This window comes from Talpa europaea (assembly GCF_964194135.1).
Source record: "Talpa europaea genome assembly, chromosome: 3".
Lineage (NCBI taxonomy): Eukaryota > Metazoa > Chordata > Mammalia > Eulipotyphla > Talpidae > Talpa > Talpa europaea.
Genome location: NC_140069.1, coordinates 107,970,694 through 107,988,873, shown reverse-complemented (window position 1 = coordinate 107,988,873; position 18,180 = coordinate 107,970,694). Strand labels below are relative to the sequence as shown.

At 36.5% G+C, this 18,180-nt stretch overlaps 1 protein-coding gene across 1 annotated transcript; it reads right to left on the bottom strand.

Moving 5' to 3' along the window:
* Positions 1 to 283: 283 nt before the first annotated feature.
* STARD3NL (STARD3 N-terminal like) lies at positions 284 to 16,435 on the bottom strand (the record flags this gene model as incomplete). The annotated part of the gene is made up of 7 exons (XM_084230608.1): positions 284 to 342; positions 3,537 to 3,632; positions 5,725 to 5,842; positions 5,946 to 5,999; positions 7,676 to 7,753; positions 9,942 to 10,019; positions 16,211 to 16,435. The coding sequence occupies 7 exons, from the start codon at positions 16,433 to 16,435 to the stop codon at positions 284 to 286; spliced, it is 708 nt and encodes a 235-aa protein (XP_084086734.1).
* Positions 16,436 to 18,180: the final 1,745 nt, after the last annotated feature.

Genomic DNA, 18,180 nt, shown 5'->3' with positions numbered 1-18,180 from the left:
ACATGAATGAATTTATTCTTATTCTGCAGAAATCTGGAACTCTGGGGAATTCATACACAGAGAATTCAGAAGTCAGATTTGGAATTTATACTTCATAAATTTATACCTATACTGAAAATGTTAAATTTTACATTAATAAAATTTGACTGAAGTTAATGTAAATAAGACAAATCTGGCTAGATGCTTAGATTCATATATTTTGAATTTTACTTTGAATCTACTCAAAGAAAATGTACTTTGTTGTTGTAGTTTCATTTTTGACTTACTTCAACAAAAGTACTACTCATATTTCTAAAAGTGGTTTTTCACTGTCCTGCTTTTCTTCAGCATCTTCTTCAGATCCTACATCGTAGAAAAGGGGGAGGAGAAAGGAATAATATCCCATTAAAGTAACAAATGATTTATTTACAATTATAATATACATGCACAATATTTTATTTTATTTTTAAAGATTTATTTATTTATTTTATACAAGAACCGGGGTACAGGCCAGATGCGCGGGAGGGTGAGAGGATTCAACAGAGACAGAGCGGGGAACAGAACAGGCAGACTAACAAAATACAATGCTGAGGAGAGCAGGGGGTGTGACAGGAGAGGTTTGCCGCGCCATGTGAGACCCTCGCCAGCTGGCTGGGATCAAACCGGCACTGCAGAGGCTGTGGACAGCTTCACAGGGCTGCGCTCAACCGCCTGTGCCACCAGGGGAGGCCCAGGCATAATATTTTAAATGGGATGTTAATCAAGAAATTTAGGTTAACAAAACTTCACCTGTAAATAGTTTTATTTTATTTTTTTTTGTGGAGAAAAAAACCTTTAAAATAGGCTCTAACATTTGCTCTAATCCGTCGAAAAGGATATTGTTTATGTACTACTAAAAATATTCACGCAGACCTAGAATTACCATCCACTATAGGAATCTTTACTATAGAGAACCTTCTTTTCTAAGCACATTAATTCCAATTACGGTTTTTAATTTCATTTCTTTCCTAAGTGGAATTTTCAGGCAACAGAAATATAATATAAACTAAGCTCTTTAAAATACTCTTTCTCTGCCCACCACAAATCTGCATTTGTTGTCAATACAGTCACCGTGAGGACGGATTCTTGTGCAGCTTATTTGCAATGGAATGGTAATGCTTCTGACCACCACTAGGTGGTAGTAAAAGTCACAGATGAGAAGTCGGGTTAGAAACAAAGTTAAATGAAGAATGCCTGAGGAGGTATTCCTCAGGTTAGCATTATGTTCTATTCTGAATTTCTAATTAGGAAACACATTAACGCTGAGAAAATTTTTTTTAAAAGGGAAGAATTAATTTTTTTAAAGATTTCTTTATTTATTTATACAAGCACTGGGTACAGTTAGAAGCGCGGGAGGGTGAGAGAATTCACCAGAGCCAGATCGGGGAGCAGAGCAGGCAAAAGGACCGAAGCACACCGCTGATGCGGGGAGCAGCGGGCAGCAGGAGTGGTCTGCGCGCCATGTGGGACCCTCCTCCGGTGGCCGGGGAGCAGCCGGGGATCAAACCGGCGCTGCAGAGGCTACCCAGCGCTCAACCACTGCGCCACAGGGGAGGCCCAACACTGAGAAATTTTTAATTAGTCTTACGTAAATAAAAGCTATACAAAAGCATGAACTATACAACACAAATTTTCTTTTTTGAAAAAGAATGAGTCCTATTCTGGGTTCGGCTCGTTGACAACTGTATTTCATCTGACTCATTTTGTGTTTTATATTCAACTAGTCCAGGCATCAAGTTACTTGGAGTTTCCCTAGCGCCATAGATTACAATGCTATGCCCTTGATAAATCATAGGGCTCTTTCTGTCTAACACCTATTTTACTCTACATTCTACTTATAATGGTTCTATATACAACTTTTCAACTTTACAATGGTGTGGAACTGGTACACATTCAGTAGAATGAATGTGTCTAGTGACACGCTGTAGACATGCTGTAGTGTCTTTTCTCGGTCTCGTGACATGCTGTAGAATACTCATGATGCTGTACAGGTCAGCTCCCAGTCAGCATCACGGATCACCAGAATAAACAAGCAATACCTTATGGTGTACTGTGTTGCCAGCCTAAGTGTTCTGAGCATGATTAAGGCTAGGTTAAGCTGTTTGATAACTTGGGTGTGTAAGAGATGTATTTTTACTTGTAGTAATTTCAACTTACCTTGGGTTTCACCCCATCATAAGTTCAGGAAGATCTATATTGTATGTATTTGTGTTTAAAATATTTACTAAGCTTATTACTGGGAATGAAATAATGTAGTTAGTACCTAACTCAAATTTATATCCTAGAGGTAGAAACAGTCCAGGTCATTGCTGAAGACACTGCAGATAATACAAGATGATAGGGCTGTGGAAAAGGTCCTAAAAACTTATGTAAAGGACAACCTACGTGCAACTGAGAAGCAGGTGAGGGTGGGGAAAGAAGCCTTTTGAACATGTTGGTGACAAGGACTGCAGATGGATAGCATTAAAGATAGTAAAAGCAAGATGCACAATGGTTTGCGGGTACTGGTACACATCATTTCCAGAAAAGTTAAGAAGTGAATATATGGAGATGGTTACCAAGAAGAGAGAGAGGTTGGACAATTGGGTAAGAGTGGTCACAGGCGTACCTTCTGCCAGGCTAAGGATTTATGACTTTCTTAGTCTTTTATGGCACTGAAGGTTTTTGGGCAGAGAAAAGAATATGATCAATTATGCATTTTCATTAACACTGAAAGGCCATATATTTATTAGCTATAAGTAGGGACCCTAGCTCTGGAGCCAGAGTTCAAATCTTAGCTCCACCTCTTACTCTTTGTGTGAAGTTAGACAAATTACTTCACCTCTCTGTGCCTCAATTTGCACACTTCTAAAATAGGGATAAAATAGGCTTTTTACGTCATAGAATGGTTATAAATAACCCTGAGAATATACAGCAATTATTTTTAACATGGTATTTTTAACACAGTATTCTGGTGACTGGTTACAAGAAGGCAACTGAGGCAGGGAGACAGGAGGCTGTTGCAGAAACTGAAATAAAAAAATACTGAATTGATGATGGAGATATTAAGTGGTATAATTTGAATGAGATAAAAGAGGCACAAATAGAGGGAAAACAGCTTGGCAATTTATGGAATGTGAGCCTTAAAAAGGGAGCTGAAAAAATAAATAATTGAAAAGGTGCTGACTTCCCAGTGAGGCTCTGTTTTCTCACCTGTGTAACACAGTGGATAACACTGCCTTTCACAAGACATGGGGAATCTTGGAGGAATTTGAGTTAAAGGGAGATAATAAAAAGAGCATCAAAACCTTTTCCTACCTGTCTTCCAAGAGGCAGATGATAAACCACAGTGTCTATGACCCTCTATTACATTTATTTTCACAATTTTGTGTCTCACCACTGGTAGCACATCAAAACCATGCCTTAGTAAGTGCCTGGTAGTTAAGTGTTTGCTACATGTACTGAGATGTAGATGCATAAAGAGGAGGGGAGGCAGAACTTTTGAATGATGGGCAAAAACACAAATGACAAATTTTTACCTGCTTCAGATTCAGGAGGAGAATAAAACTGACCATCAGAAAGACCACCAGGTATAAGTACAGCACGCTCTGAAGCATCCTGAACTATCAGGAGTCCTGGAAGAGAAGAAATTCAGTGGCTGGGGATGACGTCACCATCTGGATAGCTTCTTGGTAAAATTAACCACAATAAAATGATAGTATTATATTAAAAACACTCTTAGCAAACAGAAGTACTTTTAAAATCTTTCAACCAAAAAATTTTTTTATTAATAAACCATGAAAAAAGCCCTGGAAGGACAGATTCCAAATAGTTTTAAAAATTGCCTCATGCTACTCATGGGATTTTCTGACTCAGAATTCACAGCACCTTTCCCTTGGGAGTACCTACCTCCATACAGAAAACAACATCATCATCAAAATTAAAGCAGTGAGAAAAACAAAACGTGAGCACATACAAATGATCTGGAGTCTGCATTTGTTGACAGATGTAAAGCATTATAAATGGATAGCCTTTTATAAATATATAAAGATTTAAGATGGTGATTTATGCAATATAAAAGTCACCCCATAAAAGAAGTGTATTTAAAAAAAAAAAAAAGAAAGGAGAAGGAAGCATGATGTGGATGGCACACGAACACTAACACAGACGAGAGAGATCATCAACAATGAGTTGTTTTGACCAAAGCAGCAGTTCAAACAGCAGGTGCCAGTTTATGTATGTAACATATATTACAAATAATGATGATAAATGCTACTTGAAATTTTTCATTGTGTGCTCTGTTTTATTAGCTTCTTTGATTTAGCTTAATCACTAAGCATGGAAGCTTTAGTCACAGTAGTTGCCAGGCTTTCAATAAAATTCAATTTGATTTTTATATACGATTTTTCGAAAAAGTGACTTCCATTAGTTTTACAACCAGTGTCCATAATACATTTTCATAAAGGAACAGAAGGTATGGTGTAGAGGACATGGCTTAGACTGATTAATACGTGTTTTCTTTTTAACAATTGTTTATTACAGTATTAAAACAAACAACATAAATAAAACAGCTTTTTAAATAAATAAACAAGTAACACTTTCCATTTATAATTAACAAACGAAGTTTGGAGTGATACATCAAGGTTGTGCCCCCAATGACTTTTTTTTTAAGATTTTTTATTTATTTATTTATTTATTTATTTATTTATTTATTTATTTATTTATGCAATAGCTGGGGTACAGGCCAGAGGCGCAGGAGGGTGAGACAGAGTGGGGAAAAGAACAGGCAGAAGGACCGAAGCACACTGCTGAGAGGTGCAGCAGGCGAGACAGGAGAGGTCTGCCACGACATGTGGGAATCTCCCGGGCTGGCTGGGAATTGAATCGGCACTGCAGACACTGCGGACAGCTTCACAGCGCTGTGTTCAACCCACTGCGCCACCAGGGAGGCCCCCCAATGACTTTTTTTTAAGGGTATTTCATATACTTTTTTTTTTCCTAATAATCATAAAGTTCAATCATCTGTCTTTCTCATTAACATCTAGGAATACTTAAAGTCACACAGAGTGATTATAACAGCTTTGCTTGACTCATGATTATAAAATCCTACTTATCCTTCAACTACTACTCAGAGAAGGATGTTTACACCTGAGATGGCTGAGCATTTTCTGGCTTGCTTTCCTCCTCCTCTGAATTCCATCTTAATCATTAACCCATCAACAGCCCTGCTTTCGGCACTCAACTGATATAATTACAGCTCATTCAAAGCCAACACCTGCTATATGGACAATAATGTGAGAATTTGGGTAATGAATGATTTTTATTCAGAATTGCTATCTCAACTCACCTAAAACTGGTTTACATTTCTTTGTGACTAAGTAACATAGTTATTTGGATGGACAAAATGCTTACTGTTCTATGACTATTATTAAGAAGGAGAAAACATCAACCTAAGAGAGAGGTGTTGGTTATTTTGTTGTTTGAATGTCTTCTTTACTATTGTCCACGCTTTCTTCCAAGGAAGCCTGGCCTAACAGCTAGAGCGAAGAGCCACGTAGCTATACTTTCATCTAACTCTTTCCATTTCTGCTGTCCCCACTGAAGAATGAAGACACCAAGGCCTGACTAATAACCACCTGCTGCTCTATTCAAATCAAGGCATCTATTTCTCTTCTTTCCAGTTAGTACCTAGTCAGTCACAAGAAACTAACCTAGAAAGGAACTTACTGTTTTCTTCTTCAGCTTCTTGAGGTAACACTTTGAAATCCAGGAACCATGTCTCAATCCAGGCAAGTATGAATGAAATGATGGGCAGCACATAGCCAAAAGCCCCTTGAGAGAAAAGCTAGAACAGATGTGACCAGAAATGGAAATGCAATTATCATATGTTCATACTGGAGAATGAGGCCTCTTCATAGATGGTAGTTATACAGAGTGGTAGGCCATACCTTTGAGAGGATCACTTTTGCTAGTAAAAAGGCACTGGTCACTGCTGTTGTCAACTGAAAGACATACAATCCAGTACCACTCAAATTACACATTTTATGTTGTGAAGGCATATTCCTCACACACAAAACCCACCTGAGCCAAAAGCACATAATATCTGAAAAAGCTATGTCTGGCCTGGCTCCTTCTTCTACCTCTATCTCTATCCCTAACTCTACCAACTAAACCCTGACTGGGGCAAAGTGAGCTTCTATGTGCCATACAACCCCTGACTGGCTACTTCGGGTTTCCTTACCCCCACGTTCAAGCATGCAGGTGAGCTGGGAAATTAAGTTTTGTCCACCAGGGAGTACAATTTGCAAAGATACTAGCACCACATAAGGATGGTGCTCTGTAGTGAAATGCAGAGTCAGGGCATGCCCTAGGTCTTGGTATGCTCGGAGATAATCCCACAGACCCTGGGCCTCTCATTCCATCCTCCAATGAAGACTTGTAGCAATAAGAAACCTGGCCAAAATGAATGACAATAGTAGACTTGACTGAGAGAATGGATGCAGGGGACATTAGGTGTCATGCTCAGTAAGTATTAACAAAGTTGCAGAGTCAGTATTTGTTAGCAAAAAGACCACCAACCAACACACATACAAACACACCCTCTGCGCAGAGTGAGCTACCTGTAAAGGACGTATTTACATTCTGATACTAGTTAACTTTACAGGTTCTTTAGATGATCTTTAGGTATCAGCTGACTTTTCATTTCAGTTGCCTCTCTGCAAATGTTTTTGAATGCAAGAATCAGAAACAATAAAATGGATGTTAATATGAGCAGTTCTTTGATAATCTGAACTTTGGTATCAATGATACTATCCAAAATTCTCACTGAATATCTCTATTTGAACCACTTTTCTGAAATGAACATTGAGACAGATTACCTCACAAATACTAGTATACATTATTATTAAGAGTCTGGAATATAAATGTCCTAAACAGGGACTTCTGTAGAAAATTGAGATGGGACAAAAGAATTTGGTTATTTGACAAAAGAATCTAGGAAAGGGAGTCCAGTCTGACTAAAACGGTTAGTCTACACATGACAAATGTGGGTTTGGGGCTCAACAGAATCAGGCAGAACTGCTTGTAATTTTTCTTTCACTTCACTATGCATTTATTAAGGGTGAACACATTTGCCAAAGCTCTATGCTAGATATGAAGAAAGATGAGCAAAATCACCACTGCTTTCAAGAAGCCCAAAGGTAACAATAAAAAGGAATAGAGGTGTATTCCCCTTAAGATTGGAGAGAGGGGAATAAAGTAGGGAAGAAGTCAATTATCAAAATAAGCAGAGAGCAAGTTATATATATAAAAAATAATCACCAGCAGTTTCAACCAAACAAGGAATTTTTCAAATATCTTTGTGACAGAGGTACTGATCTCATCTCTCATTCGCAAAATTAGGTAGAGGTATGTTGGTGCTTGGTCAATAATCACTTTTGGGTCTCTGAATTCTTCATTTGGTTCCATATACATACAAAGATCATTATTCATTACAACTGAAAGAAGCCCTGGAGTGTTAAAGCTACTGAAGTGTAGGGGAAGGAGTCCTAGGAAAAGCTAGTGGAATTCAACCCAAATCAACCCTGCATTTTCTCCCCGCTCAGCCCTGCTCTGATCAGGTCCCCGCCTTGAGCGCTGGAGAAGATGAACCACTCACCTAGGCAAAGGGCATACTCACCGCTATTGCCCACCAGTGGCGCAGTCTGCATACAGCATATGCAAGTATTAACACTTTAAATCGAAACACTGCCAAAAGCTATATATATAAACAAAGAGAAACATTTTGGTAAACATATACTAAAGTAAAGCAATTTGGTTTTATGAAAACCCCATCAAACTGTCTTCATTATTCTGACTTATCTGCAGGCTGCCACAGACTGGCATGGATTGGTCTTTAGACTAGCATTTAGGATTGCTGTTCTAGAATTTATGCAATACCATCCAAAAAATGAATTCAAATTATGTCCCTGTTATTATTAAAATAGCTGTTTACTTTTCCTTCTTATTTCAGTCTATATATATTCCTGATATCCTTTAAAGACTGAGAAAATGTTCTAAAGGTTGACTTTTCCATTTTGGAAGACAGCAGGTTTTTAGTAAAGTCCTTGGCAAAGTCTAGGTCACTAGGATGCTGAACGGGTTCTGCACATTTTAGTAGCTATCATCTGATTAATGAGGGTGGTTCAGAGACTTATGTGAGACCCTTTGTGTTCTGCTATCCCATGTAATCCCCACTCCAACCATCCCAGGAGCCAACTACCATTACACAGATAAAATGAATAGAAAAATCATCCAAGGTCACACAATAGGATTCAAACCCAGGCAGCTTGAGTTGGTATCAGGCTCTGAACTGCAAAGTCAAGCTGTCCTAATAATTCTTTCCTAGTAAGGAACACAGAACTATATTTCACCAATTTTTCTTGGAAAATGTGCAATGTCTCAAGGTAGAGTCTGCCAAAGTTCCTCACTCATCAAAACTGATGAAAAGCTGGATGGTGACAACTTATTTGCTTCCATTGACTAGATGACTTCATGATTCTTTAATGTAAAGGAAATTCACAGGTTGTTCCTTATTTTAATGTGCTGCTTTTATTTAAAATGTGTTATTCAACCATCTAGTGTTTGCTTAGTTTCCTTATTCTATCTGCATTTTGGACTTGGCAAAAGTATGTCTTTATCCTCTGTCTCAAAGACAGATCCCAAGGATTCCTGGAGTCCACTTCCTAGGCCAACCATGGCAATCTTTCTAATTTGAGCTAATGGGCCCCACCAACCTGTCCATTACCATTAACTCCCTAAGAATGGTGTACAGATAACCCATGGAGATCTGGCCAGTGGATTAACTTGGCTTCCTGGCAATTCCTGATTAAGGTTATTTTAAGATAAATTTAGCAAGAGAAATAAAAGAAAAAAGGGAAATCAGTTTGGATGCTATATGTCAATTGTTTTAGAAGAAATATCAAGATATTGGATCTACTACATTCTGCTAGCAACTTCAGTATCCTGGGATATGTCAAGACACTGAACCATGAGACTCAAATTCTTCATTTGGAAAAAGGAGGGGATTAAGTTATAGTAGGAGCTTCCTAAATATTCTGAAACTACTCAGGTTTCAAGGGAGTGACAAGAAACCCTGACCTTTCTTCACTGGGTGGGGATTCTACCTCTTTTCCCATATATAACTTTTGTGGGCAACTTCCAAAACAAAACAAATGATGATAGTGATTGCAGGTAACATTCTCTAAGCATCCTGGATGTATCCATCTTTGGGCCACGTGTTTTCCATGTATTATTTCATTTACTTTTCAGAACTATAACAATCTCATTTTAATGATGAAAACTGTACCTTAAACCTATTATATTGAAGGATATATACACTATCTGACAGTCAAAATCACAATGCATCCTAGAAAGACACTGTAAGCATTTGCTTGCATAAAATCCCTCATCAATATATAATTGCTTCTACATAGTTTTTAATGGTGCCCATTATTACCAATATGCAACTTTCCTCAAAAACTCCTTATAGAAAAATGAACATAGAATAATTATTAAAAGTATGCTCAGGTAGAAACTTATCAAAGGCAGAAATGGAATGGCATTTCCATTATGCTATTATATAAACAGGTGAAATTTCCTTTTGGTGATGAAGGGTATGTCTATGGGTATTTCATTTGAAAGAATAAAGGCTGTCCTCCAAGGAAGTCAGGATGGCCCTTTCTATTATCTGTCCTTATCTCTCAATTAATCTTCTCTTCCTTTGAGATGACCAGTAAATTGGGTGGAGACAGACAGCACTGAATGGGTCAGTAACTAAGGGAAAAAGGAAAGACAGTGTTCAAGGGAGGAAAAAAGAAAGGCACAGAATTTGAGGTTAATTACAAAGAAATCTTCCATTTAGTTTCATCATTGCTGAAATGAAATGTAAAACAGAAAATACTTACAAATATATCAAAATAAGAAGAGTAGTAGTCATACTGCACCACTTCCTTCTCTAATGCGTTCTCAATGCCTCCATTCACCTAGGAAGAAAAGAAGTAAAAACAAGAAATTTACGTGTGAAAATAATACAAGAGAACAATCATACAAATAAGGTTTCATATATACTTTCCTGCCTATCTTCTTAGAACCCAGAAATTCTGAAATATGGAGCAAAATAACCATTATAATAGAGAAGTGCAAAAACAGCATCTCCCACTTCAATTCTGAATTTATTCAACAAAATAACAAATATATAGTGAAAGACAATGCCTTTTTGTAGTTCATATGGTGATAAACTATTAAAAAGAAACCTTTTTTTTTGTTTGTTTTTTTGGTGCCAAAACCCAAAAAAAGAAACCTTTTTGTAAATAAAATCTTCAATCTACAAAAGTATATTTTTGAAAATGACAATTTGTATTTGTTCAATGTTTCCCTCATTTTCTGATCACCCTCCACTGCTTTAGTTCTTAGAAGATCAAGGATCCCTTGCTAACAAGTATCAGTGAGGGCAGTGACCAAGACACAGGCTAGAAGTATAAAAATTCTCCCTGGTCTTTCTATTTACCTAGCATTTAAAAATACCATACTCTTATAAGTTATGTTGTACTATATAGACAACAAAATAAGGAATGGATAACAAAATTAAGAACTAAGTTACAGTAAATGAGGAAAATCACACCTAATAGGATAAATTTCTGTCCAATTTTCTGATCAAGATAAATTTTGATGTCTACATATCAAACTATAATTTTTTTCTTTTTTAATCATAGGAGAAGAACATATATTCAGCACCTAGTACTGTTCCCAAGCAGAGAGCATAACATACGTTAGGGCCCATGAATCAGCCCGATCATAGGCATGATTTACAAGTTTTCAATCTAGAGCACACTGTCTTTGCAAACTAAAGCAGCTGGTCTGAAAAGGGATAAATTGAAGGGCAATTAACCAAACTGACCTGGCTAAGAGAGAAAAAAAATCATTAAGGAATACCTTTGCAAGGTGTGCTCTTTGGTGAAATCAGAATAAAAGTTGCCACAAGGAAAAAATGCTTTTGGTTTAGTTTTCAAGTATTTGTTATGCAAGTGAAAGCATACTCTAAATGCGATTCCTATTTAAATCCCTTAAGATACAAATTTTTGTGTAATTGCTCAGGTTGGCTATAGAGCTGTTTGACTATGGATCTCCATAAATGAACAGAATTAAAAATTTGGCAGCTTAGAGTAATAATTATTAAAAATTATTTAGTCTCAATTGTTGTATCTCCAGACTAAAAATTTACACTATCCAAATTTTAAAAAAGGATCATTATTCCAAGTGGCCTTAGGGCAAAGAGGGGTTTCTAACCACAGAGAATACTTTCTGATGAAAAAAAATAGGAATCAAAGCTGCCAATAACTTTTCAATAGCAAGTAGAAAAAGGTTTTCTCTGGTATCTGCAAACTTTGAAAGACCCTGATTTTGTGCTACCTTTAAATAGAGAAATGTAAAACTCTACATCACTATCCTTAACTTGTACTCCACATTTTTACTTCAATGTCTCTAGCTCCTGATGTCCCAAAACATTCATCTTGAATTTCACAAGAAATCTTTTCCCAATCACATTCTGACAAAGCTGGCACTGTTCTTCCAGGATCCTTTATTAGAATCTTAGTATCATCTTTTGACATAGAGGATGGCATAATAAGTCTATCAGTAAATCTGTTATTTCATCCTTTGATAATGTCTCTCAGGTTAGCACTTTCTTTTCTATTCCCACCACTTTACATGGGATTCCTTAAACAACTCCTGAGTTAGTTAATGTCCATCTGTTCCTAATTTAATACAATCTCCAAACCATTGTCATGATTTTACCTACCATTCACCAAGTATTTGAGTAGCTACTTAGTACAAACATTGTTCAAATACAAAAATACTTCAGTAAATAAAACAATGTGAGTTTATATTCTAGCAAGGGGAGAGAGATGACAGATAAGTGCTACACAGAGAAGGGAAGCTGGACAGTGTGACAGACAAATGACTAATTTTTTTGAGTGGTCATGGAAATCTGTGGTGACATTTAAACTGTCTGACACCAAAATAAAAAGTTGGAGTCAGCATCAAGATAAAGAAAATTAATCATTTCACACAGAGGTAACGACTAGTATAAAGATCCAAGACAGATGAGAACTTGTTCATTTCTGAGAGCAGGAGGAGGCAGTCTGACGGATCCAGGTCGGCAAGGAACAGAGGGTGGAGAAAAGAGTGTGGAGACTCCTGGGCAATGACATAAGGCATTGTGTCATTTGTACATTATTTTAAGTGTTTTAAGAGATCAGTATGAAGAATTTTAAACAGTAAGTTAGACTATTTGATTTATGTTTTTATTTTTAAGTCACTGTGGCTACTCTGAAGAGAATCGATTATAGGAGAACAAAAGTAGAAGCAGCAGCAAATTAGTTCAGTACATGGTATCACAGAATGAACAATAATGTTGGCTGTTGAAGGGGGAAATAACAAAAATGGAGAGAGGTCATGTTTTGAGTGTATTTTGCAGGTATGTTTGACAAGACTTACTTTTAGACTTGCTACAGAGAATGAGAAATACAAAAGTGAATCAAGTAAGGATGAGTCACTTTTGGCCTGACTGCCTGGGAACTGTTTACTGATGAAGAAAAAGGTGAAAGCAGATATATGTGTGCATGGTGTTGCAGGAGGAACATACTAAGTTAGATGTCCAAATGGATATAGCAGGTAGATCATTATATAGTACTTAAGTCATTACTTATTGGAAAAATCCTGAAACCATCATCTCTTATCTTCTCTAGAATCTTTAATAGCTTGTTGACGCAGTAAGTCCAAACACTTCTACACAGCTTTTAAGAATTTTAATAGTCTAGAATCAGCTTACTTAATGCAATTTCATTTCCTACAGGCACATTAATTTCTAGTTAGGCTATGATTTTCTTGGCCTCTGTCCCTGTACACACACTTACAGACACATACTCCTGCCTCAGTGCTTCTGTCTACCTTGATCTCCAAAACCTCTTCCTATGGTTCCCACAATTCAACCTTGAATAATCCTTTTTTCCAAATTCCACACTCCTTCCAAACCCAACTCACAATCCATTTCCTCTACTCACTACCTCAGATAATTCCAATCCCTCTCTGATCTCCATAATTTGAATTTATCTTATCTTTGGGCACCGAGTAACTATAAAACACAGTGACAGTAGAGTAATAAAATCAGAATCAGTGTGATAAATACCTGAAACAAAAATATAACAATAGTGAGAGAAAAATAACCAACATTTTTTTCTCTCTTTCTGGGGTGAAATTGTTTGAGTTACTAATAAATTACATAACCTATAGTTGTATAGAGTTCTATAATTGCTAAGGGGTTGCTGTATTCTTCTTTTCATTTGATCCTCACAAGAATTCAAAAGGAAGGCAAGATTGAAATTAGTCAAAGAAGTGAGAAACCAAGGTCCAGGGGACTTGGGACTTACATGTCTTACTTAAGGACACAGAGCTGGTCATGACAACTATAGGTCAAACTAGTCACTTTCTGACACTTTCTGGCCCCCCAGTTAGAAAATAACAAAAGTGGCAATAAACACTGATAAAGTTCTTTTGTGAAAGGAACATAATCTCAACCAAAGTATCAAAACAAAAACTAATTCTCTTCTATACTTAGACCCCTGTTTACTCACATTACTCTAAAGAGTCTAAGGGAGAAGAGCTTAGAGAGGAAACAAAGCCCTCAAAGAATTCAAGTCATGGTGAATTTGAGAAATCAGTCTACTCAAAGGAATATCGACTGGATCTAGACAGAATAATCAGAATCATCCCTTCAACAGGCTCCAAAGATGAGCTACCTTAAGTTTTTTCAAAATGAAAATGAATCAGATGGTATTAGGCTTTTTTGTGTTTGCGTAGGCACTGTCCTCCAGGCTGGGTTTGAACAGGTCAGCTCCTTGATCCAAGGAGGAAAAGGGACTAAGCTGGAGGTCATATATAAAGGCAGAGAATCTGGGTTAGTGATATGAATTCATAGACCATCTAGGTCCCCATACTTTTCTGAAGGCCTAAAAACCCTTTATGCTAATTCTTTCTTTAAACTACAAGCCAAGATAAGACAAGTATTCTTCCTCCTCTGCTAACCTTTAAAAATCGTATAGCTTTCTACTCAGCTTACAATATCTCAATCAGAGACTAAGCCTTGGCACTGAGCACTCAGTAAATATAGACATTTAAAAAAAAAACCAAAACAAAACAATGGGTTTGAGTCATTTGAGACTTACAAAGACAGACAACAAAAGAAAATTTATGGTGCAATTTGTAGTGAAAAAGTCAAGTTAGGATAAATAAGTCAAAACAAGTAGAATTAAAAATTAAATGTTTAAAAAAAAACAAAAACCTTTTTTAAAAAGTCATATACTCTTGTAATTTTACAATTGGTGAAATTGGTAATCAGTGAAATCATGATGATAAAAACACATTCTTTAATTGGTAGGCCTGGTGATTTTCCATTTATAACTGTTACACACAGATATAATCATATTTCTTCTGGGCATGGCCAATTTCATTTGCAATTCAAATTCCTCAAAGCAGTAAGTAAGGGGGGAAGTGAGAAATGTGGTATTGTGAGCCCCCACCATAGTTTTACCCCCTAACCTCCCTGTCAAAAACACAGTTATATTAGCAGCAAACCAACAAATGTCTTGATTTTATGTTGTCATTACAACAATTTTTAAGAATGCTCCCTTAATTAAAACTGATTGTATATTTTTATGTTAAAAGATATATTTCTTTTCTCTTTCAATGTGTAGCTGTTAGTTTCAAAAACATATTGCTCCTTTAAAATATAATTAAATATTTTCTCAAATATATACATATGGAACAAATAGAAAAGAGAAACATTCTTAGTTACCGTGTCCTATCATGGGCTTGTTTGTAAACAAAAATAAGGCCTACCACAGGTAGATTAATAGAAGAAAATTCTATAAAAAGAAACCATGTTGCATATTACTATGATTCTGGGACAAATCTTACTTTCTAGCTTGTATCTGGTTTCATGAACAGTTTTGTTCCTCTATTAGATTTCAAGTCCAATGCCATAGCTAGTAAGAGTCTGGACAAAAATTTCTGTTATGAATCAGAGTTTGCATTAACTCTGGAAAAAGGCAAAATTAAAAATCATTTCAAACATAAGTCTCAGCATTTTATATTTTCTTTATTTTAATAAATTTCTTATAAAAATACCTAAAACTGTGCCTAGCAGAGGATAATCTCATGATAATAAACAACAGCTAATATCTATTACTACCTAGGTCTAAGCAAATGTTTCTTGGAAATAAATGAACAACTGAAAACGAAAGAAGCAGACAACTATTGCCTGTGACAAAAAACATTCTGGAAGAGTTAACCTATTTGTTGGTAAGGAATGTGAATAGTCAGAGCAAAGGAGAAAAGATATATTATTATATATTAATATATTCATTAATATAGTTAATATAATAATATATTATATATAAATAGATGTATATTAAATAAAATACCTTGTTAAATGAATATCACCTATTTATTTTTACTGTAGCACCTATAAAACTTAAAATTACATATGAGAGTTATACTATTTCTAATGGCCAAAACTGGGCTGGACAATTATTTGGCAGTCTAACTGCATAAGCCTGACAAAATATAGACCAACCTCCAAATACATCTAGAGCAATTTTTAATAAAGTATGAATAATTTTTGTAAAACATTTCTTTGTAAAAAATGAATAATAATAATCTCTTTGCAAATGAATGCAAATCTTACATTAGGAATTGGAAATGTGGCTGCAACATCTAAACCATATTCTAGACCTTTGTGGACCAGGCAGACTCTGTCATAACTATTCAGCACGAAAGTTAACCACAGACAATCAATAAACAAATGGGCAGGACTGTGTTCCATTAAAACTTTATTTATAAAAACAGGCCAGCTGAATTTGGTCCCTAGACTATAGTTTCTCAACTGCTCAAAACCCATGAACTCAGATTTCAAAATCCCAAAGTGAGTTTTAAATTAACCATGTTTGTCTTAAACAGCAACAGTAAAGCACAAGAAAGGTTCATATCAGCTGGAGAAGAGCAAAGTTGCCTCATTTGGAAAAAGATGGAACACACTAGATGAGACAGAAATGATGAGAAAAGTACAATTTCTTTGTCTCTAGAATAATTCTAATAAAGTTAACAAGAAAAGACTTACATTTAATTCTATTATCCACAGTAATGTTACAAATAAGAGGTCAAAGGTGACAAACAAACAGAAAGTCCTTCTGACATCAGATATGCCTTTCTTTTCCCTTCCTTCATAGGATTCAATCCTGGCCATGAGTTGGGTAGGGTTGATGGAATGGATGTCTCGCAAAGAAGCGTGAGAGCTCTGGCTCCCAGTGAGAGCGTTCTCCATGTCTTCTGGCAGGGGGTTCATCCTGGAGGAGGGTTAAAGGAGTCTTTGGCCAACTTCACCATCCCTAGAAAGAAAAGGTCTTTGGGAATGAAAAAGAGAGAGACATCAATTTAAATCAAAGCTTACCCAACCCATGTGCAACTCCTACCACTCTGCAACTCTTTCTCTAAACGAGCAGGAGTACCCTAAACTGAAGACAATTATGTTTTGATGAAAACATGAAAAGATTGTGAAATGAGGAGCAATTCTTGATGTTACCAATCAATACTATAAAACTGCTATGAAAGCCTAGTAACAAAGAAGAATGCAAATTACCAGCAGTAAAGGGTAAAAACATGATACTGACCACAACTATGAAGTATAATTGATAACCCATACCTAGCCCCTTAGGGAAAAAGTCAAGTCATTTCCCTGGCTGTACCATGGACTAGGAAACATTCGTTGAATAGCTTCCCAGAGAGTCTATGTAGCTAGAACTAGAACCAGAATGTGTAAATGTGTTATAAAAAACCTTTTCCTAAAGAGGAACTGTTTTCCACCAAAGGTATCTAATAAACTGAATTTAGCATTTCCCCATCATATCTTAGTAAACAGGTATTTTTCTGGGCTTCTTTTTTGGGCAAGAAGTATGCACATCCCAAGAAGTTCAGCACTATAAATATCCCAATGATAATTATGGACATTAGATCCCTCTTTTAAGAAAAATCTCTGTTAAAAAAGACTGTCATGTTATAATAGTCTTAATCAGATAATAACCTCAACATCTACAAATATGGAAAAATTCTGTAAATCATGATATAGCCACAGTACAGTCATTAAAATAATTTCTCTGAATATTCAATCCTTTGTATTGAGATTCTCTTGGGGTTTGGCTTAAGGAAAGCTGTGTCTCTTTAAAGAGGGTGTGAAGTATCAATTGCTGTACACCAGGAACCGAGGTTCACAATTCAAGATTTATTCCAACCATGATGGATGAGAAGTAGAGTGGAGAATTATAAAAAACATCCCCTTATTGTTTTATGGGATTCATGTCTTGTTCTATAAATAACTATTCTTTCTACTACAGCTATAACTTCTATCTCTCTACCTAGCTCTATTATAGCCACATATTTCTATAATCATGCTGCATTTATAAACTACCCAACTCAACAGCTTAAAATCGCCTGCACTTATTATCAAGTTCACAAGTTGGTAGGTTGCCTGAAGGTCAGCTGAACTAGTATGGGCTCAGCTGGGCAACAATGCTTCGGGCTTGCAGAGCAGACCGGTTTCAACTGTGTGTTGGGTTTAGATCTGTTCCCTATATCTGTCTTCCTCTTTGGACCCGTGCTGCCCAGGCATGTTTATTCCATGGGAAATGGCGAGCATACATGAGACAAGCAATATCATATAAACACATTAAAAATATCTGTTCAGGGCCTCCCCTGGTGGTGCAGCGGTTGAGCGCTGGGCTGCGAGGCTGCCCACAGTCTTTGCAGCACCGGTTCATTCCCCGGCCGCCAGCGAGGGGCCCACCAAAAAAAAAAAAAAAAAAAAAAAAAATAATTAAAAAATCTGTTCATATTAGGTCTTCTCACATTTAACTGGCATCTTAAGCCCAAGCCCTAAGGTAGTACAGATGGATCGTTGTACACCCCAGTGAAAGGGGAGGAGTTAAATAAATATTTGCTCATAATGCCCCAATCTCACATAGTTATGAAAGTTTTGAAACCAAAGTCAACAAACTATAGCCTGAAATAAGGCCTGCTATTTTTAGAATATCAAGC